This window comes from Python bivittatus, unplaced genomic scaffold, assembly GCF_059951505.1.
Source record: "Python bivittatus isolate LINGU-HERP-01145 unplaced genomic scaffold, Pbiv_v1 ctg000700_np1212, whole genome shotgun sequence".
NCBI lineage: Eukaryota > Metazoa > Chordata > Lepidosauria > Squamata > Pythonidae > Python > Python bivittatus.
The window spans coordinates 18,058,323-18,084,223 of NW_028277098.1; the positions used below are offsets into that span (position 1 = coordinate 18,058,323).

Below are 25,901 nucleotides of genomic sequence, written 5' to 3' on the forward strand. Positions count from 1 at the left end.
TATATATATATATGAATCAAAAGCTTCAGAATCAGTTGAAGACAATATACTGATTCTGAGGCTTTTGATTTGCTTTGGGATCTCAATGTGAAACATGATACTTTCAATGGTGACTACAAAAAAGTTTTGTGTTGTTGCTAACAAAAACAAAACTTTCAAGAAAGGCTTATGAAAGCATAATATGCATCAAATTTTAACCCTGGTAAAAGAATTTATTGTGAAAAGAAGCTAATAGTACCATCACAAAATTCCATCTCTACTGATATTTAGCTCACTTCAAGCATTTAGTGGAGTGCGTGGTGGCCTTCAAACTGGCCAGAGAATAGGGTGAATATGCTGGCTCCCTCTTTTTTCTTCCCGACTTCCATGCCTTTAGCCAAAAATGTGAAGGAGAGTTGAGCTCACATTTGCAGGAAATTGGGTATAAATCTCTGTGTGAATTGGAACCCTGCTTTACTAGAAACCTAGTAGATTGGAAGAAGAGTTGTACTTACACATAAACAAATATGAATGTAACATTTCTTCAGAAGTCTAGTAAGATTTGTCGAGAAAGGAAACAACTAATAGAAGCAAATATGTGTAGCTCAAGGTTGAACTGCGGAGTCCTTGCGGTTCTCTGTGCTTGGTTGTTTGCTTGCAAATGTTTCGTTACCCGGCTAGGTAACATCTTCAGTGCTAAAATGGAATGGGGTTTGCTCTCTGTTTATATACTGTGGCATGCCCTGCCAGTGTTCGTGGGGGTGTGGGTTTTATTTTTTTCCCTCTGGTAGTTCCTTGATTAGGGTATTGCTTACTGCTAGATTGTATGTCTGGTGGTAATCTTGGTGTTAATCTCTGCTTATCTGGGTGATGATTGCTGGTGAGATGTTCTGGTCTTTTGTTTTCCTTTCTATTGTCTCTTTTGAATAGTGTGTAGATGTTGTTTATTTCTATGTGCCTGTTGATGGCTGCCTTGTCTGAATACCAAGCTTCCAAGAATTCCCTTCCATTTTTGGATTTAGCTTGGTCTAAGATGCTGACAGTTTCCCAGTTGAAACCATGATTAAGTCTGTCCATGTGTTGTGAGATTAAGGAGTTTTCATCATGTCGTCTGACTGCTAGTTGGTGTTCATGGATGCGCTCTGCAAGCCTTCTGCCTGTCTGTCCTACATAATGGTTGTTACAGTCCTTACACTTGTTGTCCTTGTTGTAGATGACTCGTTTTTTCTTCTTGGGCTACTGGGTCTTTTCGTTTGCTTAAGATGCTTTGGAGGGCTTTAGTTGGTTTGTGTGCTATGGAGATGCCATGTGGTTGTAATAGTCTGTTGGTAGTTTCTGAGACCTTTCTGATATATGGCAGTGTTATCCTTTTTATAGCAAAAAGCAAGAAGGTTTTGGCTACAGAAAGTTTTAAAAAGACTAAGGGCTCAGGAAATGTTGGAATATTGAATTTTGAATATTAAGACTTTGAAATTATTTTTTAAAGAACAAATACATGTTTGTGGGAAATAAATTTTCAGAGCATTTAGATATATCTTTGAGGAACTCAATCAAGGACTGTGTAGAGACTTTGAATCAATTATGGCAGCTATGTTGTCTCTTTCTGGGAGTAGTCTGTCATCAGAATGAGATGTTATAGAACAAGATGTGAGAGATCAAGGCTATCAGGAAAAAGAGGGTGCATTCCAAGAGAGGAAAGGAGACAAAAGGCAACACAGTCCACAGGGGGAACGTGGGAAGAGTAAGAGGTTCAGGATAGCCACTCCCTAGAATCTCCCAGGGTATATCCATTTGTTGCAGTAGTAGCAGATGGCAAGATTCTGTCTATAAGGTGTAAACAAATAAAGGAACTTTACTCAACTGGACTGTTTCACCATTGTTCTTGAGCTGGGCCTGACACAAGATATGCAACAAATTCCACTTGAGAACAATACAGGTAGTCCTTGACTTACGACCAAAATTGGGAGTGGAATTTCTGTTTCTAAGTGATGCAGTTGTAAAGTGAGATGTCACATGACCACATTACTTAGCAACTGCAATCCTGGCAGGAGCTTTTTGCAAAGGGGCTTTTGGAGCAAGAAGATGGTGAAGGTCAGCTGGGTGGCAGAGCGGAGGGCAGCAGGGGGCCAAGAGGGCATAGATGGGGGGAGGACAGGCAGGTGGGGAGTTTGTTTTTTTTAAAGGAGAAATTGTCTCTTTTTCTTAAGTTAAACTTTAGGTTTGACTTGTTTATACTAGGATACTGAGACCTTTCTATGCCTTTTAAATGGGGCTTTGCTTACAGCTAAGAGTTGAGACGTGAAGAGTTGAATTTTATATTTCTTAATTAATTTTAATATTTTAGAGCTCCGTCTGGACTTTTTGCTGATGATTGGGTAAGGAGATGTTACTTATTTGATTTGTTTTTTTACTAAGAGATGGGTTCTGGGATGAAGAGTTTTATATTTATAATTAAAAGGGGTGAAGAGATTATGAAATTGTTTATACTTGTCATGATGAGGGTGAGAAGTCGCTTTCTTAAAAGGGGGGGGGATTTTTTGCATTTTTTCTTTCCTTTCTTTTTTCTTTTACTTTGTATTACCTTTTATTATTCTTTCCAAAAATCTTACTAAAAAAAAGAACACACTGGTTCTTTCCCTTTCCTTATGGCTGTGTAACATTGTTATGTGAAGAAATTTCACGCAGTATCTTTTTTTCCTGAGTTCTAGATCACTGTCATGTATCCTCTTGGTTGTAGGTGTTATCTTCTTACTAAATTTTTGTTCTTTAAAATTAAACAAAATTCCATTTTCCCTGATGAATCTCTACTTATCTGACTTGCAGCTACCACTAAACTGCTTCTGGTTTAGAAATTCTTTCCTCCCCCCGCCCTTCATTATTTCTTTAGTTTCTGATGTAACATGTTTAAGTGGAATGTAGGGAAAGTGTAAGACAGCAGAGTCACTTGGTTGTTATTAAATACTTTTAAATGGTTTATAAATAGCTCCACTTGATTCTATAGTATATCTATACCTCCACAATGTTTGCCTACTTTAGTGCCTACTCTGGCACTAAAAATACTCCTAATACTGTCTCCCGGATGCGTGAAGGTTTTCCTTGGCCAGAACTCTGAGCCACCCTTGGATCTGCCTTTCCATTTATCCCTTCCACTTATCCCTCTTCTCCCAGTTCTTGTCTTCTGGAATATAAACCAGGAAGAATCATCTCAACTGATGCCAACATTCAATGGATAATAACAGATTAAAACTGAGTTTAAGAGTTTTAAATGCCTCCCTTCTGTTTGAAAAGAGAGGAGAGCAGAAAAGAAAGACCTAAGTTCTATACGGTCTGCTTTTGAAGACCATTTGCAAGCTGCAACTGGCTTAAAATGCAGTGTTGTGGTGAATTTGGGGCATTTCATAATTTATTTATTATTATTACATTTATATGCTGCCCATTTCCCCCAATACGTTCATATAGAACCCCTGCTTCACCAGTTGCACTGGCTCCCAGTAGGCTTCTGGGTGAAATTCAAAGTGCTGGTTATCTATAAAGCTGTACATGGCACAAGTACCAGGTTATTTGCAGAACAGCCTCTTGCTGATTGCTTCTGCTCTCTCATTAGAACTGGCACGTTGAGTAGGGTCCCTTCTATTTGACAGTTGTGCCTTCTTTGTTGCAGTGCCTGCCCTGTCTCCAGAGATCTGGATAGCCCCACCCTATTGCCCTCTTGTAAGGCATTAGAGAACTGGTTGTTCCCTCAGGCTTTGGGGCCAGGAGGTTAAGTGAGCCCGTTTGATTGATTCATTCAGTTCCATCTGTTGGACTAGAAGTGGGATGATATTAGTTCTCACGTTTTCCTGTTGTTCTGGATGTTCATTTTACATCGTGTTTTTGTTTGGTTTTAATCCTCTGTTTACCAGCAGAGTCACTTGATGACAATAAGGCACTTGACTTCATGGCCTTATGGCACCATTGCAGAACTTGCCACCAATCGGTGGTTGCCAGTCTCTGATGGGTGAAATATATATAGCAAAGACAATGTTGGGTTGTCTGTAAAGCAGGTTTATAAAACAGGGACCATAATATAGGGCTTGCCATCAGAATATGGATTGATTAATCAAAATGAGTACTGCTTAATCCTTTTAGTGACTCCACAGGGGATTTTCTATGTAGCAAACTGCAAGTACTCTATATGTACCTATCATGGATACTGATATATGTGTGGCTATTTTGATATGTGTACAAAAAAGTAAAAATGCTAGTCCCAAATGGCTGGTAACATAGAGTCCATTGTGTTCATTTACCCACAATTAAATGAATGATCGGACAGCTAATATGGATGTGACTTTTGACAAAATATAATCAGACATGAATAACTTTCCTTGGTTTGCAGTTGAGCTAGACTCCATTGCTTCTACATTTTCAGGAAGCTCAATGATTGTGACTTTTACTCAAGGAAGCTGCAGCTAATGAGATCTATCAAGCAACAAAGCCTCCATATTATGTTGCTGTATAATCTCTCTCCCTTTGTCTCCCTCTTTAATGAACTGGGCTTCATACTTAATTTTGATTTTGTGTGTTATTCTCATCATAACAAAGGCACTGATAAAATCTTCATGTTCAAGAGGACAGCCCTGATTTCTTTGTCTTTATTAATATTAGGGCAAATGGCTCAGTGTATTTTATTTGCTGAGGTCAGTATATCACATTATAGGATTACCTGATATACATGTCAATGGATTAATGCTGCTCAGAATAGCTTCCAATAAATTCATCTATAAACATTATTCTAAGGTAATTCATAGTGGTACTTTGACGGTTATAACAACAGAATTTGAACTCTTATACTACTTATACTATTTCTCAGGGAGAAATGTTTTGCAGGCTTTTTCTATGGATGTTATCACCATGTGTTGTTTTAATTAGACATTCAAATCAGGAGTTCAAGACATTAAACAAAAATGTGTAAGGTATGTATTTCTTCTCCACTAATAGACTCCCTTCTGGTTCAGCTGTAAACCAAAATGATATGAAGATGGTTTGCTGAGATATGAAAATGTCCTGATTTTGAAATATCAGAATTGGAACGAAACTGACATATGCATACGTTTTTTTTTCACTATCCCATTTTGCAGAAGCATTTCTGTATTGGTCTACCAACACAGCTCCCAATTCTATCACCTAATGTTTAGGATTCATACATATGTCTATACTGAGCAGAATGCCATACCTGTACCAGGAGATGCTAAAAGATTCATCATCGTACGCAAAAAGACAAAAAATGTATATGCAGAGTTTTTGCAGCAGTCATAACAATTCACAAGTTCCCCTATTTTAAAAAGTGAACTGTGAATGAAGTAATAATGAACAGCAGCAAAATATCTTAATGCTAAGGTAAAGTGCAAGACCAATTCAATTACGTGGCCAATTTAGCCCAGGCACATCATTCCCTCTTAGAAAACTTGTTCAGCACTGTCAAGCTTGACAACGCGGGTCACATCTTTCTTTACATGTGGGGAGGTCAGCAAGAATGCTCTGTATTGCATACCATTAGTACAGCACCTCTGCTGCCTTCACAATTTGCTTGTGACTTTTGTTGGTGTTTTCTTTTCTGATGCTTGGATTTTCCTGCTTGATCATAAATCAGGCATTTTTAAATCATGCCGCTTTCTCACTAACTACCACTGGGTTGAATTACCTGTAAAATCATTCACAGAGAATGCAGTACACTTCCAGTAGCAACAGGTTTGTGGAATTATCATTTTGCAATCTAACCTGGACAATATGACTATTAATTGCTTAGCTGATGCAGGAGTTCTTTTGCTACCAAAAGAAAAAAAAAAGCTTAATTATATATTGGTCAAGATCTAAAGTATTTTCAAATAATAGTTTAAGATCCTTTACAATCATTTATGGTACAACATGTATTTTGTGAACGCTTCTCATTTCTCTCATTATCACCAATGGCGAACTGTTCATAAATTGCACAATAAATAATGCAATCTAGAATTCAGAACTCATCTTGCTGGGTAGCTGTAAGACTAAGATTTGTTACTGCAGAGATAGGGTGGAGACAGATAATTTCAGTGATTTGCAGTAGATTCAAAAAGATGTCTGATTTTTAATTATTTAAGTACCACAGGAATAAAATACTCTGAAATAATGATAGCTTGTGGTAACTGGGAATAAATTTCTGTGGGGTCCAATAACATTAATACAAATTTGTTCTGCACCAGTCTTTGGTTGGTAGATTTTGTGGTTCTGGTAAAAACAAAGTAGATCATGGTAACATGGAAGCAAAGTAAACTGAGTCTAATTTACCCAGCATGGCACTGCAATTCTCCAAGGAGCATGCAAAGAAATTGTAAAATATAATATAGAACCCATGATTAAGACAATTCTAGCTGCTAGTAATTTATGTATCTAGGACAGTCTCAGTTTCTTCCCTATGATCAAGGACTAAGGCAGCAGTTTTTCCAATCTAGCTCTCCAACAAATTGCTAATACATTTTGTTTAGCTTAGAAGCTATTTCCTGGATCCTCTTATGCTCATTTCCTCCTCCATCTGTATTCATTAGAGTTTAAAAGGAACATCCTGTGTATAATGATGGCAAGCTGTAGACCAATACCATTTGTTTTAAGGGAGAAGAAACAAAATAATTCCATGTGAAGTACTGAACAGACTTGCACCTGACTGAATGCATTTTCTGTATGAAAGCTCTATAGAAACCAACTTTAAAATGCTGATTTTTTTTAATGCTATTTTATTATTCTCCCACCCCAGCCTCTCTTCTAAACCCACATCATTTTTCCCCCTGAAATAATCATCACACCAGTCTGCCACTAAATTCTTTATGTGTGAATGTTGTTGGAATTCAGATGTGAAACTGATGCACTAGGGATTCCAGAGAGAAAGATTACTGTCAGTACTAGTGGAAATGTAACGTTTTCAGCATGCAAGCATGCGCATATACATGTATGCACGGGAAGTAATCTACAAGGTGACCTAACCTTGTGGGGAAAAAATAAAGAGTTGGAAGCAAGAAAAAAGCCCAGTGTTTTGAAAATGCTGCATTGTTCAAATAAATTTCCTGAGAATATGGTTTTGCTATAACTACCACAAATTGGTCTCACTGCAATCTCAGCTCTGAATATCAACTGAAATAACATTCATTTCAATTAAGCAAACAAAGCAGAAGAGAGAGACATTAAAATGATCTGATAGAGACAAAGGGAATCTCTGGCACTTAAGTCTCAAACCTTATTTATCATGCAAACCCTGATATCTATACAATTCCGCTCTTCTCAAGGGACCCATATTCAATTTAAGCTATAAAAGTGCTTATAACTTTGATGAGGAAGATCTGTACATATTATATAAAGCCTTTTCATGTAAGATTCATTTTTATGATAATAATAATTCTCAATAGGATGTTTTGGACAGTCTACTTTCTTCGTACTTGCAAGAGAGGATTTTTTTTTCTGGGTCTCTGATTCTATGAAAAGCAGTTAATGTCATAACAGACCAGTAGGAATTTTATAGACTCCTACCTTGATTTGGGTTAGAAACCCCAAGGGAAGATATATTCGGCCATATCTTATCATACTTTGGAGGAGCTGCATGTATTGGGGGGAAAAATTAGGATTTGTTATTTACAATATGCGATAGATTTTTAAAATTTAGTTTTGTATCTAAACACATGGGTATGGAGAACAACAACAGAGCACAAACATCTATCACTGGACTTTATCAATGAAACATTAGGACAATACACCACTGCCACATTGAACAAACAGAAGCAATTGATGATTCCCAAAACACTGAATGTACATTTAAAGATTTTGTGTATTCATATGATAATGTTTTATCTTCTATAACTTAACAGTAACAATTACATTCTGGATTTCTCTAAATTAACGGCTTCTACAGAGGAGGGCAGATTGCCTACTTCTTCAGTAGCATAATGGTTAAGGATGGTAAGTGGGTGTTTCAGCTGTTGTTTGACTATTTGTTTAGGATTTATTTCTCTGGGGAACTTCCTGGTTCTAGGCATCAAATGGCACTATTATAAAGCAACCTTGCTCTTCAGAAGTCCAGGAATTCCATACTAAGATTCCTAATTAGCATGGGCAACTAAACCAAGCAGACAAAGGCCCCAACCTAAATCTAAAAAGAATGATTTGGGGCAATGTTGACAGCATTGCTATTTATGTACCAAATAATAACAAAAAAATTGAAATAATTACAATTGAACTTTTGGAATACATTGCATTTTGTATCACTGAACTTTGCTGGGGACATCACCTGGCCTCTTCCTAGTATGCTTCTTTCCATCCCTTCTTAAAATGCAAAATGGCATTTTAACCACACATTCCTTGGACACTCTACTCTGATTTGCAATAAGTCAATTTCCAATTTCTTTTCTTTTTTCCTTTGACCTCATCCTGTTACATATCTGGGAGATCTTCTTGAACTATAGGATGGTTCACACATACATGTGCATCACACTGTTGATTGATGATTATCAAGTTATTTTTGACTCCTAGTGACCACATAGCTAGATTTTCACCATTGTGATCTATCCCTAATCTGGTATTTCACACTGTACCTCTACAGTAAGTAATGTGAACTTAAAATTAGCAGTGGAATGAGTGAACCATGGATGAGATGTGATACGAAAGTTCTCTCTGTTGCATTGTATTTTTGATGGTCAGTTTATGAATTGATGTTACATTTGAAGGCAATGAAACCAGTTGTGAAAAAAATGAATTAGTATCTGGTTGCATACACTATAATCATGCTATTCCTGTGCATGAGCTTGCTTATTGTGAAGAAAAACCCATAGTATCTATAATATATAACTCAAACCAATCATATAAGATTGCTGAATCTTACTGTTCCTTTCACAAAAGCCAATGGATTATAAAGAATCATAGAGTTGGAAAGATCTGCTTAAGTCATTGAGTCATTTGTCTAGTATGTTTTTTAAGTGTTAGCATGTTTAAAGAAAAAGACATAAGTGTGCCGAGTTAGCAATAATTTATTTTCTAGAAAGAAATTCTCTGCTTCTCTTACAAACAATTAAATACTAAAAATATATGGAAGTAGCTATAGTGGTTATTTTTGTTGTGTGTGCATGTATGTAATACTTAGGTAGAAATCAGCTAATGTCACATGGTGAAAACTATTTTGCAATTTCCAAAAAGCTATGTGTGTTTGTGCATGCACTATATAATAATTCTGATTATAATGAAATCAAATTTGATTCTCTTGTGCTAAAGGGTATTCCTAATTGACTCTCCCATTATGTGTGTCTCATATAGAGAGCAAAAACATGGAAGAACTTTCATATTAAATATCTATAAACCATTTCTTTTTCCTAAATTGGATTGCATGTTTGTAACCATAGAAAAATATACACTTCTTGTGATGCTGAAATTGTTTGAATCCTCATTTAACATGCTTTTTCTAATCTCATGCACTGTTCCTCACCTAAAGCACTATGACCTAGTTTAATTGAATGACTTGACACTTCAATTAATTACATGTTTTTTCTGCTGTGTAAATGAGCAGCTTGGTTTCATATCTATTTTTTGTTGTTGTTGCTCAGCTGTCATTCATTTTATTCTACTCATTCAAAGCACAAACTAAGGTTTTCTGTATCACTTCCAGATTCTGTTAAATAGGCTTAATAATTTAAAGTCTAGCAAAAACAGCCAAAGTCTGCTCTGGTTTTCTTTCTTTCTTTTTTTAAAATAGTTATTCATTATATAATATGTTACTTAATTGGGCACAGTTACTTGCAGCTGCAACTATGCAAACTCCCATCTCTCCAAACATCACACCTCCAGGGAAGAAATTCTTTTGGTTCCAGTTTTTCCCTTGTCAAGTTGCTTGCCACCAATAGCTCTGTAATCTGGTAGAACATGCCCAAGTTCATGGCCCTAATAATGACCCAGAGAATGGCATGCAATGGAAGACCAGGGCTTGCAAAGGCATCATACTGTTCACCAGAATTCCACATTTTTTTTTAAATGTTAGGGAATGTCATTCTGAGCATGTATATGGCTACAGAATGTCATTTTAAAAAAATGTTTACTTCTACAATAAGTACATCTTTATTTCAACAAAGTAAGACTTGTTCCCAAGTAAATGTATTTGGCATCAGTTCAGCAGAGGTAAACTCTATTTTATTCCAGCAGTCACAATGAGTTTAAAATGAAAATACATGTTCTAATTAATCTTTTTATAGAGTTGGCAAATAGTTGGCTTTGTTCTGTTTGCTTTGTTGTAACTGGAATGTTAGTTCAGTCATAAAATATGGTATGTATATAGGGGAAAGATAAGTAATGTTTATGAGCTTTGTAACTGAATTACTAACACACATGCATATGTAATATCCCCATTCATCCATAAGACAATTACATCCATTAACTTATTCAAAGGCAATAGTACAGTTAGATCACTTTAGATTCCAAAGTATGAGATTTGTAAGCACTAGTCTGTGGTAGGAAAGTGTCTTCTCAGGAACAGTGTTGAAGGATGACCCTCAGCAGCAATTGTTGAGATAACAGACACTGCTTAAATCAATGGGACCCACTTCCAAGCATACTAGCTGTGTGCTAGATTTGTGATTAAACCAATTTAGTTCTTCTGGAAATTTTAGGGTCAAATTAAATGCATAATTAACACATATGTTAGGATTTTATTTTTTAACCTGAAAGGGTAATGGCCACCCATCTACAAGCATATTTGGGAGGAACCAATTATCTAGATCTATTATTGTCTGGTTTTAAGCCTGGATATAATCCAGTAACAGTTCTTTTTGGGGTGGGTCATGGAAAATGCTACCATGTTGCTTCTCCAAATCAATCCAAGTCAAGGGATACTGCTGGAATAGAACAGGAGCTTGGGAATTGGAGGCACAGGGTTTCTGTGATTCCTACTGGCAGGTCCATCACCAGAAATCAGCAATGGTAGATTTCTGTTTGGCTCCAGGGTGCTTGTACTGTGGAATTCCAAAGGATTCTGTTCTTCCTGCCTTGCAGTTCAATATCTGCACGAATTAATTAGAAGTACAGCACTGCTTGCACTCTCTTTTCTGCCTGAATCAGGAGAGCTGTATAGGTGCTTAGCAGTTACCTGGCAAAAGTGATGGACTGGATGAGAAAAGGAAGCTGAAACTGATACCAGATAACATGGTAATGTTGTGGGATGAGGTAGTATTCTCTCCAAAGGAACAGGTCCCTACAAGGTGGTTGCAGTAGCAAGGAAGACTTAGGCCCAACTTTAGCTGATAAACGAAAACCCTACCTGGATTCAGGATAACTTAACATCAATGAACATTCTCTAATAATCTCTTGATATATAATTTATGTGTGGTTACCTCCCAAAATGGCCCCAAAAATGCAACTAGTACAGAATGTAGTTGCACAGTTAATAAGTGAGGTGGCTAAATAGCATAATATAATACCAGTCCTGAAAGCCTTGCACAGGCTCAGTCGTGAGGAGAGAATCAGCAACTTTCCCTCTTTGTATGCAATTTTTTAAAAAAAATCTACATATAGTTTATAACAAACAATTTAGCTCATTGTGTAATTTGGCCTTTACAGATGTCTGTCCCAGGAGGAATGAAGAATATTTAGCATTTTCTGCTGCATTTACAAATCAGTCATGCAAAAACACCTGCTCTTTGTAGCCTGGGGCTGAAACCTTTAAGTGGATTAAGTTGAAGATTAATTTTTAACAAAATCACCAACCCAGTGTTTCATGAGGTTCCTTTTTATCATGAAATCCAAAATATATCAATGGGTCTTATTTTTATAAGTTATTCTGGTTGCATTAATGTAATAGGAAACTAAAAATACATATTAAAGTAGTCATTTAATTCTAACAATGCGGTAGCTTTCATTCTTATTTGGAACTCCTTTCACTGTCTCAGAAGGGCTGTAAACCTAAAATTTAGTAACAGGCTGTCACCTGGCTCTGCTCTGGCAAGGTATCTATCCAAGTTCCATGGGCTTCAAAAGGACCATCCCTACCAAGCCAATCCTTAAAATAGCAGCAACAGATGCAGAATAGAGGTTAAGTGCTGACTTGGTTCCTATCTAAAAGGACCACCATAACAGCCTAGAATGTTCCCTGGAGAACATTAGCCATTTGAAATGAAAGCTAAGTTGGAGCTGACCTCTAGAGCAGTTGCTCATTGTCTTACATTGCCTCCGATACAGTGCCTAACATTTGGCAGTAGTTAGCAAGCATGGAAAGTGGAAGTGGTTTCTATTCTGAACTGATGAACCTCTAGATGAGGAGGTGATGGGAGAATAGGGAGACTAGGAGATCACAGTGGGCAGGCGGAAGAAGAGGCAAAGGCAGGTGGAGGCCATGAAGATAGGACTGGTAAGTAGATGCAGTGTGATAGAAGGAAGATATAGAAAGAAGTAAAAATCTAGTGTACATCTGAGGGGGAAACAGAGGCAGGAAAAGGAGTTAGGGAACTTCTCAATTAGCAACATGGCCTGAAGGACTCCTTAGAAGCTAGCATGGTCCCCAGTTAATAGTATGCACCATAACTGTGGTTATACCTGATGGACGAAAAGGATAAATGCAAGATCTTACATCTTATTTAGCCATTTTCAATACCGCAACTTAATCCTATGCATGTTTTGTTCAGAAATAACACCTACTGGCTTCAGCATAAATTGCTGTTTAACAGAACAGTTCTGTACCTGTTTACCTGAGTGAAAGTCATATTGGTATGTATGATTCATTACCTATGACATTTGCATTGTCTAATAATTTTCCTAACTTTACTCAAATATCTATCTCATTGAATCCATACTGCTTTTTTTTACAAGTTCAAACCCCACTGAACAATGGATTAAAACTATTTCCACTGAACACAACTTCTTTTTGAGCCTTGTATTAATTATACCATTTTTCTGTGAAAAATGTGACAGTCATACAAGATATTAGGGGGTTCTTTTTGGTATTTTGTCCATTCTTGGCTGACTGTTCTATGAACATCACCCAATCTCTGCCCATTTGTCATTTTTTTCCACGCCCAAATGGTAGGACAAAAACTTCTGAGTCACCCAAAGACTTTTTGGAGGCTGCTTGTGAAGTCTTTAGGTACCTGGAAAAGATGAGTCATTCTCAACAGGCTTCAGTCAGACTCCTTTAATAGCTGGGGTATATAATAGCCACTCATTCATTTACTGCAATTTGTTAGGAACGTTCTTTTCCCGAACAGCAGGAAAATAACATAATAGTGCTGAGATCACCGCAGAGGTACAGATAAAGAAAAGATACAGAATTGTAAAATTCAGTCTATAATCTCAAAAAGGCTTTTTAAAGAAAAACATTAAAAAGTACAGGGATTGGACATATAGTTGGTCTAGGCACTGTGAATATGTGAAAGGACAGAGAATGTATTCATTACATGTACATTTCATATTTCCTCCAGGATGTTATTTATAGGATTTCCACACTGCTTCCTATCTAGGCAAAGAACAGAAGCTGAAGCTTGATTAGCTTAAGCACTGCTATATCCAGAGACAGGGTTTTGAGAATAGGTCTTTATTTCTGTGAAAGATTATGCTACATAAAACATAGTTATACTTAACAATGAGTTCTCAAATTTCCCCCACTGGATATGTGCTGTGATACTTTGCAAATTATTGCTTGACAACCATCACAAGGCATAGGAGTACACAATAAAATAATATGGTACCTAGATATGATATATCATATTAAAAATAATGGAAAATAAGTAGCTTGAAAATAATGAACCAGTGGTAACCTTCCAATTCTGGAATTCCTTTCTTAATGTGGTCAGATGATGTTACAGTACATGGTTTTTAATGAATTAAAGCTTTATTCCACTCTGTTTTATTTGAATATGGCAGATGTGTTCCTAAGTTAATTGGTTTGTTTTTAAGGTTGTACATTACCTCGGAGGCCCTTTGGGACAGAGACTTATGCAAATGAATATATAAATAATCCTGAAAATGCAATCCTATGGTCTTATGAGACCATCTAGTAGGTCACAGGAAAAACGGAATCTTCCCCTGAGGGTGAAGAAATAGGTTTTGGATGGTGAGACCCCATCTCAGGACCCCTCTTGCAACCCCTGCAGAAACTTCACATTCTTTCTTTTTCATTATCTGAGCTCTGACATCAATGGAAGGAAATGAATAGGGCATTGGAAACTTCCTAGATATGCCAAACTCTCCCACTCTGACATACCCCTCCATAACACTGGAGCTGGGGCAAAAAACTATGAAAGTTAAAAAAAATAGAAGGGGAATAAAAGGGGAAAATTGAACAAGGAAGCAGTTAAAATATATCATTTCCATCTCTTTAGATCTGCTGCATTTGATATGTTGAATGCTTCACTGTAGGAGCCAGCTGCAATGTAAAATAGGATTGTTGTGCTCACTCCTATGGCTATCGTGTCCGTTCATCCACACTGGAACAGAGCAAACTATTTTAGCCTTTGATTTTCTTCCATGCCTGAGGACCCTAAAAGAGGTAACAAGTAATCCACCAGTTTCAGTTGGGCTTAAATTTGTACTTAGGGGTGTTTTTTTTGTTTTTTGGAGGTGGGGGAGGTAGTTAAAAGACAAAAGAGGTTCCCTAAGCTTTTTTGGGGAGGGTAGACTTTTTTTGCCTTAACATTCTGCAGCCCTCATTTGAATACTTAAAACTCCCAAAACAAAAATAGGTCAAAAATATTGGAGATTGAGAATGAGGTCCAGCTTGCTCACCCTCTAGGGCAGTGTTTCTCAGCCTTGGCAAGTTTTAAGATGTGTGGACTTTAATTCCCAGAATTCACCAGGCAGCTTTCAAGGCTGAAGGATTAACCCTTGGTTAACAGCCTTGTGTGATGTCTTATGTGAGCAGGGCCAATGAGAGGTGCACTTTCGTTTTGAGAACTCCCAGAATTCACCAGCCAGCCATCCCAATGAATTCTGGGAGTTGAAGTCCACACATCTTAAAGTTGGCGAGGTTGAGAAACACTGCTCTAGGTTTTCTTGATTATTTCAATATCTATGTTGTAAATCAGGACTGCATCTATTGTAATTTAGATGCCCTACGAACAGTCACTCATGCCCTCATTATCTCCTAGATAGACTACTGCAATGCGCTCTACATGGGGCTACCCTTGAAGAATATCCGGAAGCTTCAGCTGGTCCAGAATTCGGCTGCGTGAGCAATTTTTGGGGCCCGAAGGACCCATATAACACCTTTGCTCCGTGAGCTGCATTGGGTACCGGCTTGCTTCCGGGTCCAATTCAAGGTGTTGGCTATCACCTTTAAAGCCCTACATGGCATGGGGCCAGGCTACCTGAAGGACCGCCTTGCCCCCATGATCTCAACCCGTCCCACCCGATCTCACAGAGAGGGCATGCTTCGGATTCCAGCAGTAAAAGAACTTCATTTAGCGGGATCCAGAAGGCGGGCCTTCTCTGCTGTGGCCCCCGCCCTCTGGAACATCTTGCCCCCGGAGGTGAGACAGGCCCCCTCACTCCAGGCCTTTTGGAGGGATTTGAAGACCTGGCTCTGCCATCTGGCCTGGGGCGGGGAGGGAGGATATCAGAAATGGGGTTGGCTGGCCCCTTAGCGGTCTGGTGTGGCCCCCATCGGCCTCTTGGATTTTTTAGCTTTTTTATTTTTTAATGCTTGGTTTTTATAACTTTTAATTGTATTTATGTTTTTAGTGTGTTGTAAGCCGCCCAGAGTCCCCCATTGTGGGGAGATGGGCGGGGACAAGTTAAATAAATAAATAAATTTCTAACACAAACAATGATGCATTGTAGAGTGCCAGCTCTTTGACTATTGCTAGGGTTAGAGCCAAAGGATACACATACCAAACCAAAAAAAAAAAAAAAAATTACTATAGTAAATATTTGTGGACATTATGTAATATTGATTGGTTGTGTTAATTAATTCAGGTTAGCCAAGAGCAGATTTACAGTTCTAAGGATAGCTCACATGGTCACCTGGCTGAGGATTCAGTACAGAAATGGCCCCACACTGCAAAGGGCTCAAAATGTGTTCAAAGGGAAATACATGCCTTTTTTAAATTGGTTATATTGGAGCCATTGCTAGAAAAAAATATTTGCCGAAGTTATAATTATATAATAAAAAATAGGGATGTGATTAGTGAAACATGGTTCTGCATGGGGCAGTTTTTATGCCTAAATAAAGTAATATTTTCTAAAATAGACATAAGGTAATATTTTCTAAAATAGACATACAACATAGACATGAATGTCACAGTCTGTCCATGATTGTACCTCAAGACTTTTCCTTTTGAGTTTCTTGAAAACTTTTGCCCAGCTTTGGGAGAGGTTAAGATGACAAATGGGTGAAGAAAACTTCCACTGGAAACTGGAACTTAAGGCAAATTTTGACAGTGGGTGGGATAACACAATCTGTGTAAGTATGACAGGTGATATAAAATGGGTCATTGTTTAAGCCTTTATTTCTTTACGGTAGCAAATAATTAGCCAGGGCAAGCTTTGAATTTTAGTCCCTGGAGTGTGGAATCTGGACACAGCCACCTGCTTCCAGATAACAAATTTATTAATTTACTTTATACACTCCCCCATTCCACTTGGGCACCTCCCCCAAGTAATTGTAAGAGTAACACAAACAATAATCCTTAGATCTATTGCCTCTTTTCATAAATTACTACAATCAGCAATAGCAATAGGGATACTAATGACAGATCTTAACTAAATGCCATTCTGAACAGCTCTGCTTACAAGGTTTTTCTAAAGGTTGAAAGCAATGGAGCTATCTAGATTTCTGGTGGAAAGCTACTTCACTGGGTAGATGCTAGTGCTGAGAAAGATTAACTTGCTTTCCCCTGGATTTCACATAGGGAAGCAACCTTCAGCATCCTAATCTGAGACATGTACACTAGACAGTTAGGATCCAGTTTAAATACAGCCCTTAATCTCTATTAAGAGAGCCAGTTTGGAGTAGTGGTTAAAGCACCGGGCTAGGAATTGGGAGACTGTGAGTTCTAGTCCTGCCTTGGTACAAAGCTAGCTGGGTGACCTCGGCCTAATTGCGCTCTCTCAGCCCTGTGGGAAGAAGGCAATGACAAACCACCTCTGAAATCTTGCCAAGTGCAAGAACTAGTCTAGGCAGTTGCCAGGAGTCAACACTGACTCGAAGGCACCAAAACAAACAAACAAACTCCAGCCTATTACATGAATTATTTCCAAATGTGCATATATGCACATAAATCAGCAAGTGTAAAATATATTCAAACTGAGCTAGACTTTAGAAGGTAGAGGATTTGGATCTTAACTATGGCTAAAAATTAATCTAATGCCTGGGTATGTTCTCCATTTATTGATAGACTCTCGCCAATCTTCTTGGAGTCCTCTTTGGAGCCTAAGATTTAATGGTATGTTTTTTCTCCAGGATCAGTGTTGTCATTAGGATAAGAAAGTATTGGAGGCAATATTATGGTAAGAATAAAGATACAGATTACCAACTTGGTGTGTCACTCATTCCAAATTATCCATATATTAAGAGTTTTCTCTTTGTGCTCTGGGGAGGTTGAAGCAACAGAAGATGTCTTCCTAAGTTGGGTATTCTATAAGAATATAAAGCACTCTTCCATTGTTCTAATGTTATGGCTGACCATGCATGACCATGTTGTGTCAGAATCCGAAGGAAGGAAGGAAGGAAGGAAGGAAGGAAGGAAGGAAGGAAGGAAGGAAGGAAGGAAGGAAGGAAGGAAGGAAGGAAGGAAGGAAGGAAGAATAAAAGATAGATAAAATAGAGAGACAGATAGATAGGTAAGATAGACAGATATAAAAATAAAAATAGATAAGTTTTGTGTAGTGGTCTATAGGATTAGAAAAGAAAAAAAAACATATTTGTACTCCTTAACTAGCACAAGACAGCTACACTAATTCTTTTTTAACTATGCAGAATCTGAGATTTTTTTGTTTTGTGCTTTTGAAATTGCAGCCATTTTATCCTATATGTATGTATGCATGATGTGGTCACTGACCAAAATGAAGAGAATGTATCTGACTTGATCCCAACTGGTGTTACCCAGTTCCTCTTCTTGAGAGATTTTGCCCTTTTTTTTGTTTTTGCAAAGGCATAAGTACCTATTCTATCATGCCCGCGCTGAAATGTGCTCTGTTCCCCCAATGCTGAAGTCCATAAGCCTGAAAACTGCTAGCAGATGGGACTGCCATCCAGAAATAAAGGAATGACCCATTTTGTTTTTGTAGGCAACTCTCTGAAATCCGTGTGGTTATAAAGCTCAAAATCTAAAGGGTTGCTAGGCTGATTAGGGACAGAAGATTCCGGACTCATTTACCTTTAACCTTAGGGTACCGCACTGGGATATCCAGCAGGTGTAGCATTTTCTCGTCCCTGCCTGACAAATTCCACCTGCTGAAATTCCCTGTGACAATTACCGGAGGCGGAGGAAGCCCTGTCTTCCTTGGCATCTGGCCACACTAATTGCTGCTGCCGCTGCCCCTAGGCCTCTTCCAGGGAAAGAAAATTAAGGCAGGGTTGCTAGGTAACGGCTGGTTTTTTCTTGCAGCTGTTCCAGGTCTGGTTTCTTGAGGTGGCAGAGAAAAGAGAAGCATAAAATTTATTAAATGGTTCCAAGAGATTGTCTTCCACCTTCATAACAGAGAATTGTTTGCATCCCATTACTGCAAATGTTACTGCCTTACTACTGCAGCCAGTTTGTCTTTTAAAGTCTTTCTCCACAGGGGAATGGAAAATGGGAACATTGTGAATCTTTTACAAGAATGTTGCTCCATGTATTAGTGAAACTAAGGAGGCTTCAAGGTTTGAGTGTAGACTTCTGCAAAAGGGAAGTCTACATGCAAAGACTTTGATAGATTCAGGAATCCTGCACAACTGGGCTTCTCAATCCTATGGAAACTATATGCACAGCCATTTTATTGTGTAGAAACTAAGATCCTCTCTGGTGTAACCCAGTATTTCTCAACATCAGCCACTGTTAAGATGCATGGACTTCAACTCGAACTTCAAAGCATGCTGGCTGGGGAATTCTGGTAGTTGAAGTCCATGCATCTTTAAGTGGCTGACGTTGAGAAACACTGGTCTAACCAAAAGCCACGAAAGATTATGCACCGTTCGTAAGGCTAGATGACACTGAAAGCTCGGGTGTGTGTGTAGGAATAAAGACGTGAAATCAAACCAGACAGTGTGGTCATTATGCCTGCAATTGCAGACAGAATGAATAAGGCACTAGTATAGGGATTCTTAACTTGGGGTCTCTGGATAGGTTTCAGAGAGTCTGTGAATTTGTATGGGAAAAAATTATAACAGGACTTTGAATGTTTGTAACCATTAAAACAAAAGATCGAAACTGACTAAATGTACAACATGACACATTAGTTATCTTTTGTTATTTTGATACCTGGTATTTGAACATAATTGCTTTCTTTTATCTAGTACAATCTATATCTATGTATTTTATTTTACCCCTTTAAATATATTTTTCTGAGAAAGGGTCTGTTGGTTTAACTAGACTCTCAAAGAGGTCCATGGCACAAAAAGGTTAAGAACTCCTGCAGCGGTATTTATTAATATGCAGCAGGACCAGTGGCATTAATATGGTTAAGGTAAGGGTAGTGGCTTCCCCCCTGGCCAGGCCTTCAATCTTTAAACAAACAAACTTGATTCCAGTCAATTGCAGAGCTGGTGAATCTCATAGGATCTGCCTCTGGTGGCACAATGGCTGGGGACAGAGTGGTTGGCAGAAACAGGCTGATGGCAAGTGCATGAAATCAGGGTGTACTGACTACACCATCATTAGATGGTAGCAAAGGGATACAGAAAACCTTAAGAATTTTTTTTTTTGTGTTGTCTTGACTGTCTGCTAGAATGGGAATTAGTAGCTCTAAATCTGCTGCAGCCAGAGATAACTGAACTTAAGCTGTTTCCTAGTTAACAGAGAACAAGCAACCCTGGAAAAAGTTGCTTCATAGTACTTTGAGGATAGGCTGCACTCATGGTCCAACAGGTCAGGCACAGATTGAAACCAGTAAAGAATCCAGAGCAGAGATAAGAGACAAGGTGAGGCAAAATCCAGGATCCGAGGTATGGCAAAGCAACCTACATGAGGATGGTTGAGTTTTAAATAGTTCCCAGCACTCTTCCTGGGGAGAGAATGACATAGATAAGCCACACTGAGTCTCCATCCAGTACACAGCTAAAGCACATCACACAGGAGGTCTGGAGCCTCCCCTTCCATTAGTACTCCCGTGCCTTTTAACTAGCCTCTCACAACTATGAAGTTCAGCTTTCTGCTCCTGAATTTTTGTTAAGCACCTCTGCCTAGGACTGAGGGACTGAAGTTCTGAGTCTGGGAGATGTTCAGATGGTGTGAGAGAGGGGTTCTGGGAACTTGCTGGTCCTGTAAAAGCCAAAGTGGAGTCACTGGTTTCAGTGCTGTGAGATCTCCAGCAATAGGTCTGCTGCTACTGGATGCCTCTGACTGCAGTCCCCCAACTCCATCCTCAACTAAGGATGAGTCCTCCTCCATCAGAGCCATAACACCTTTATAGTACAACTGGACAGTGCAGAAAAGGCTAAGTCTACTTCTGCCAAGAAGAACGCTTTGACCATTGACAGATCCTGTTAGATACTGGTAATGTGGATACTTCCATTTGTATATAGGTGAAGGCTCCAACTCATAGTTCGTGAGTTGCTGTGTTGCGTATGTAACTTTACAAGAGAGCTTTGTGATTTTTAACTAACTGTTCATGTTAAAAATAAGAAAATAGCTCAGGCTGGTGCTGGATTGACTTCCATATCTACAGATACACACAGCAGCAAGGGTACATGGCAAGAATGAACATGTTGAAAACAGGGTTTGGAAAGTAGCCTGAGTTCAAAAAATGCAAAAATGGTGCAAAGTATTATCAAATGGTCCATCATTTTCTTATTATAACATGCAACCAGATTCAAACTCTTTTTAAAAACTGTGCTATTAGTTGTAAAATTGTGTCTGTTAGTATGATCCAAAGGACGGCCTATCAGTAAATATATCTAGGATTGGGTAGCTAAATGTCTAAAGCTATTCCCCCCAGAACCACGAATTCAGTATAGTAAATGTTGGTGGATATGTGTTTTGAGTTGCAGTTCCTCTATAATGAATATAACCAAATCAGCTACAATAATAAATATTGCATTAAATAACCTTATGTTCATTTCTTTTCTTAAAAGGAAGCTGTTATGATCAGCTTGCTGATACACCAGCTATTGAAACAGGCCCTGGGGAAGCTATAAAAGAAAAGCATACAGCAGGTAAAGAGTTCAGCAATGTGTCAGAACTTGTGTGTGTTCTATGTGTGAGGACGGGAGTGTTACAAGTATACAAGAATTTTCCTGTTTTCAATTATGAAATGCTGGAGGAAATAGTATCCCAGAAATGGAAAGGTTTTTCATCTGAATTTCTTCTTCCTTCCTTCTTCTTCACTGTGTGAGAAGCTAGACAAATTGCAACCACGCAAAGATCCCACCCCCTTCCTTCACCTGGATTCTGTTAAGCCCTCACCCTATGGGAAATAAGGAGCTGGACTTTTTAAAGGCATTTGGCTGCCTCACAAAGTGGTCATTCATTGACCCTGGGAGGAAGAACATGTCAGTGGAGGCTTGGCATCTTGGAGTGGTGAGAGAGAGAGAGAGAGAGAGAGAGAGAGAGAGAGAGAGAAAGAAAGAAAGAAAGAGAATGGGAAGGCAGGAAGGATGAAGATGGGGCGGCCACAGCAGCAGCAGCCCTAACAGATGCTGACCTTTTGCCTGGAGCAAGAAAGGACAAAAAGGAGGTGGGAGAAGAGGTAAATGAGACCGTATTCATGGCAGGGAGAATGGTGGAGCAGTCCTTGTAGGCAAGTCTAGGGAAAGGGGAAAGGTGAGCAGGCTTTTTTCTTCAGCCTCCAGGCAAGCGATAAGCCATTCAGGTGCTGGCGTTCAACAGCAGGAGGGCCTTCACAACCAATGTAGGTGCAGACATACAGTCATGTGAAAAAGTAAGTACACTCCATGTAATTTTCTTTCTTTTTTTTACATATGTGGAGATATCGATACATGTAGTCCTTGCTTAATGTCCACAATTGGGACCAGCAATTTTGTCGCTAAGTGACACAGTCATTAAGCAAGACATCACATGACACAATGGACTTCCAACCTCACTTCCACCATGGTTGTTAAGCTAATCACCTGTGGTCATTAAGTGAGACATCACATGACCACAACTTGTAATTTTACTGCGGACTTTTCCATTGACTCTGTCAGAAGCTGGCTGTGAAGTGCACAAATGGCAATCATGTGACCATGGGATGCTGCAACATTTGTAAATGCTCACCAGTTGCAAAATGCCTGAATCTCGATCATGTGACTGCAGGGACACTGCGACAGTCATAAATGTGAGGACCAGTTGTAAAGTTATTTTTTCAGTGCTGTTGTAACTTCGTATGGTCGCTAAGCAGGGCAGTTGTTAAGCAAGAACTACTTGTATTTTATCATTCAAACAGTATATAAAGATAAAGGTGATGTAATTGAAGAAAAATAAACTCTGAAAATTGACTTTGAAATCATTCATTCAACAAAAAATCAACAGATATGCCATTTTCTTCTGTGAAAAAAATACACTCTTGATTCTAATACCTGGTGTTGCCCCCTTTGGCAGAAAAACCTCAAGTAGGCATTTCTTAGAATTGACATCAACTGGGAGGATTTTTTTCCCACTCCTCCATGCACAATTTTTTTCAGCTGTGCAATGTTTGAGGGGTTTCTTGCATGCACAGCCCATTTTAAATCACCCTGTAGCAACTCAATGAAATTTATATCTGGGCTTTGATTTGGCCATTCCAGAATCCTCCATTTCCTTCTGTCCATCTGTCTGTCCAGCCATTCCTTGGTGGATTTACTGGAATGTTTAGGGTTATTGTCACGTTGCAAGCAATCTTCTGACTGATGGTCTTACATTATCCTCAATCACCCTCTAGAACAATGAAGAATTCATAGTGGATTCTATGATGGTGAACTGCCCAGGCAGCAAAGGAGCCCCAAACCATCACACTTCCACCACCACGCTTTACAGTTGGCATCAGGTTCTTCTGGTGAAATGCTGTTTTTGGTTTTTGTCAAGCATGTTTTCTTGTACTGTGGCCAAATACTGTAACTATATCTTTGTTTTGTCTGTCCAGAGCACATTGTTCCAGAAGTCCTGGTCTTTGCCTAGGTGTTCATGAGCAAATTTTAGTCGTGCCCTGATGTTCTTTCTGGACAGCAAAGGTTTCCTCTTGACATACCTCCCATGCACATTTAGTTTGTGCAACTCCTTTCTAATGGTTGAGTCATTAGAAAGAAGACTCATGCACATAGACTCAGGCACTTTGACATCAATAGTGGCGAGAGCGACTTGTAAGTCACGAAATGAAATTCTAAGGTTCTTCAAGACTTCTTTCAGTATCTTGTGTTCTGCCCTAGGGCTGAACTTGTTGGGACAGCCTGGTCTGGGCAAGTTGGCAGTTGTTCTTCATGTGTAGATTATTTTCTGGACAGTGGAATAATTGATGTCCAATTGTTTGGCAATCTTTTTAAATCCCTTCCCAGACTCATAGGCATTTATAACCTTATTTCTGAATGCTTCAGAGAGCTCTTTCAATCTAGGCATGGTGATGCCATACACTTCAACAACAAAGAACAAATCAAACTAACTGTCTGAGGTATAAATAAGACAGGTTCTTCTTCGTTAGATTCTCTAAGGAAGTTCTCATCATTCTAATTTTAAGTATTTGAGGGTAGTGATAAATGTAGGGGTGTACTTACTTTTTCCACATGCAAAATATGCATTTATATTTAAATTACCCAACAGACTACAAAATATAAATGGTGAATATATTTGTTATATTATATGCCCTTTCTTTATCAATACTTTTTTACTGAAATGAAGATCAAGTATCTGTATGTTGAAATATGTTGAAAAAGTCAAACATTTCAATGGGGTGTACTTACTTTTTCACATGACTGTAGCTATAGCCCAAGCATATGTAAGCAGGAGGAAGTAGAGCAACTCAAGGCTGGCACCAAGTAGTTTAGCCAAGCAGAACAGCCCCCAGCAGAAAGTTGGGAGCAGCAGTGGCTGGTGGCACACAACAGAGGATCAAAGTGGTAGGAGAACCAGAATCCAGGGGGGTAAAAGCTGATGAAGGACAACCTGGCAGGGAAGGTTTCCAGACACAGAAGAACCTAAGTGGGAAGTACAGAGGCCAAGTAGACAGCTGGAAGTGGAGGTCTGGGAAGTGAGCACCTGAATCCCGACAGCATAGTAAACCACCTAAGTAGGCTGAAATAAAACAAGTGTCATAGAGCCAAGATGACACTGCCTGGTGGTGACATCAAGCAACACCAGCAGCAGTCCCAACACCACAATGGTCAAGGCCAGCTGACCACAGAGACCATGTCCAGCAACAAAGACAGCCAGGGAAGAGGGGGTTAGTGGTACCTGGGTCTGGGGCCAGGATTGACAGAGCAAAGATTGAGTTGAAAAATGAAAAAAAGGTGATGTACTGGGACTGTAGGTTTTAAGGCAATACAGTCTAAGAAAGAATACTAAGAGAGCTATCGTTAGAAAATAGGTGGATAAGAACAGAATATAGGAACTTAGATAGAGCTATAAGATAAGCAAGCTTAATGTAGAATAGTAAAACAGCACAGAAATAAATGCTAGACTAACGAACCTAAATAAGGGAAACTGAACAGAAGATTATGATAGCTTACAGAAATGGCAGACATGGGATAAGAAGCTTATTGTAAATAAAAAAGTGATATGTACTTTTTTTTTTTTTTTGTATGAAAAGCAACATGCTTTAGTAATAAAAGCATCTTTCCAAAGGCAACTGGCCTGAGTACGTTCTGCCTGGGTGTGTCACCATTCCTGAACCTATGACACACTAAAGTGAAGATCACAGTGTTGCTTTCAAAATCTCCAATATCTTAAGCACCTTAAAGAACTGGGTATTTACTTGAAATGAAGCCCCTGTAATTATGTGATAAATACTGTGATTTATAGCCACATTTATCAACGACTTGCATTTTGGTCCTTATTTCAACACTGGCAGCAGAGCAGCCATCCTCTATTACTCTGGGACAGCTGAGTAGTGCCTTAAGAGAAGCAGGGTTGGCTGTAACACTCACACATTTGTTTGTGTTCAGTCTCTCCAAGTATTTCCCCTATGTGCTAGCTATTTATGTAGCGTTGGCAATGGCATTCAAATCTGATTGTCCTACATGTAATTTGAAGTGACACAGTCCAAGAAACCCTGGGTCTGTAGCCTACACAGAAGAACAATTTGAAAGAAGGAAAAACATCCTGACAAAAGTCTTAATATTTTCAAAAACAAGTCTGAATTATAAATTAGGATCATTCAGCAATTGAAGTAATTCCTCTACTTAACACACTATGATTTCCAAACATTAGGAGAAGTTAATGTGTATGTCCACGTTGTGCAAAAGCTCAGCTGTTGATTTCTAACAAATCTATTTCTGAAAGCATAACAACGTATGTCAACCCTAATTTCAGAGGGTTGAATAATTTGAATATTATTTAAATTGCTGAGATATCTTCAGAATGAAATAAAAAGAATAGTCTTTTTTACTGTTTCTCTATAAGAGCCTAAAGCTTATTCGATAGTTGTCCAATTTTAAAATAAAATTACATAACTGTAATTTGATTTGTAAAATCAAATATAATTAGCCCTGTTGGTAACATCTAGCTTTCTTCAGGAACTGCTGTGGCCTTCTCTTTGCTGACTGCCCTTTCCCTCATAACAGACCCCTTTATGTTGCACAGTCCCATTAGAAAGGACTCTCTGTCTGAAGGGCTGCCTAGCCCAGGTCTAGATAA

The 25,901-nt window shown here is 38.7% G+C and overlaps 1 protein-coding gene across 4 annotated transcripts in view; it reads right to left on the reverse strand.

Annotated features, from left to right (window-relative positions):
* Nucleotides 1-25,901, reverse strand: part of NTNG1 (netrin G1) — a 230,551-nt gene that overhangs the window by 43,245 nt on the left and 161,405 nt on the right. For 2 of the 4 annotated variants that reach the window (XM_025163541.2, XM_088153816.1), the window contains exon 6: nt 7,513-7,578. The exons of the other annotated variants lie outside the window; for them this stretch is intronic. In XM_025163541.2, the coding sequence (XP_025019309.1) occupies nt 7,513-7,578 (66 nt within the window). The remainder of the gene's footprint in view (nt 1-7,512; nt 7,579-25,901) is intronic. 4 annotated transcript variants of the gene reach the window in all.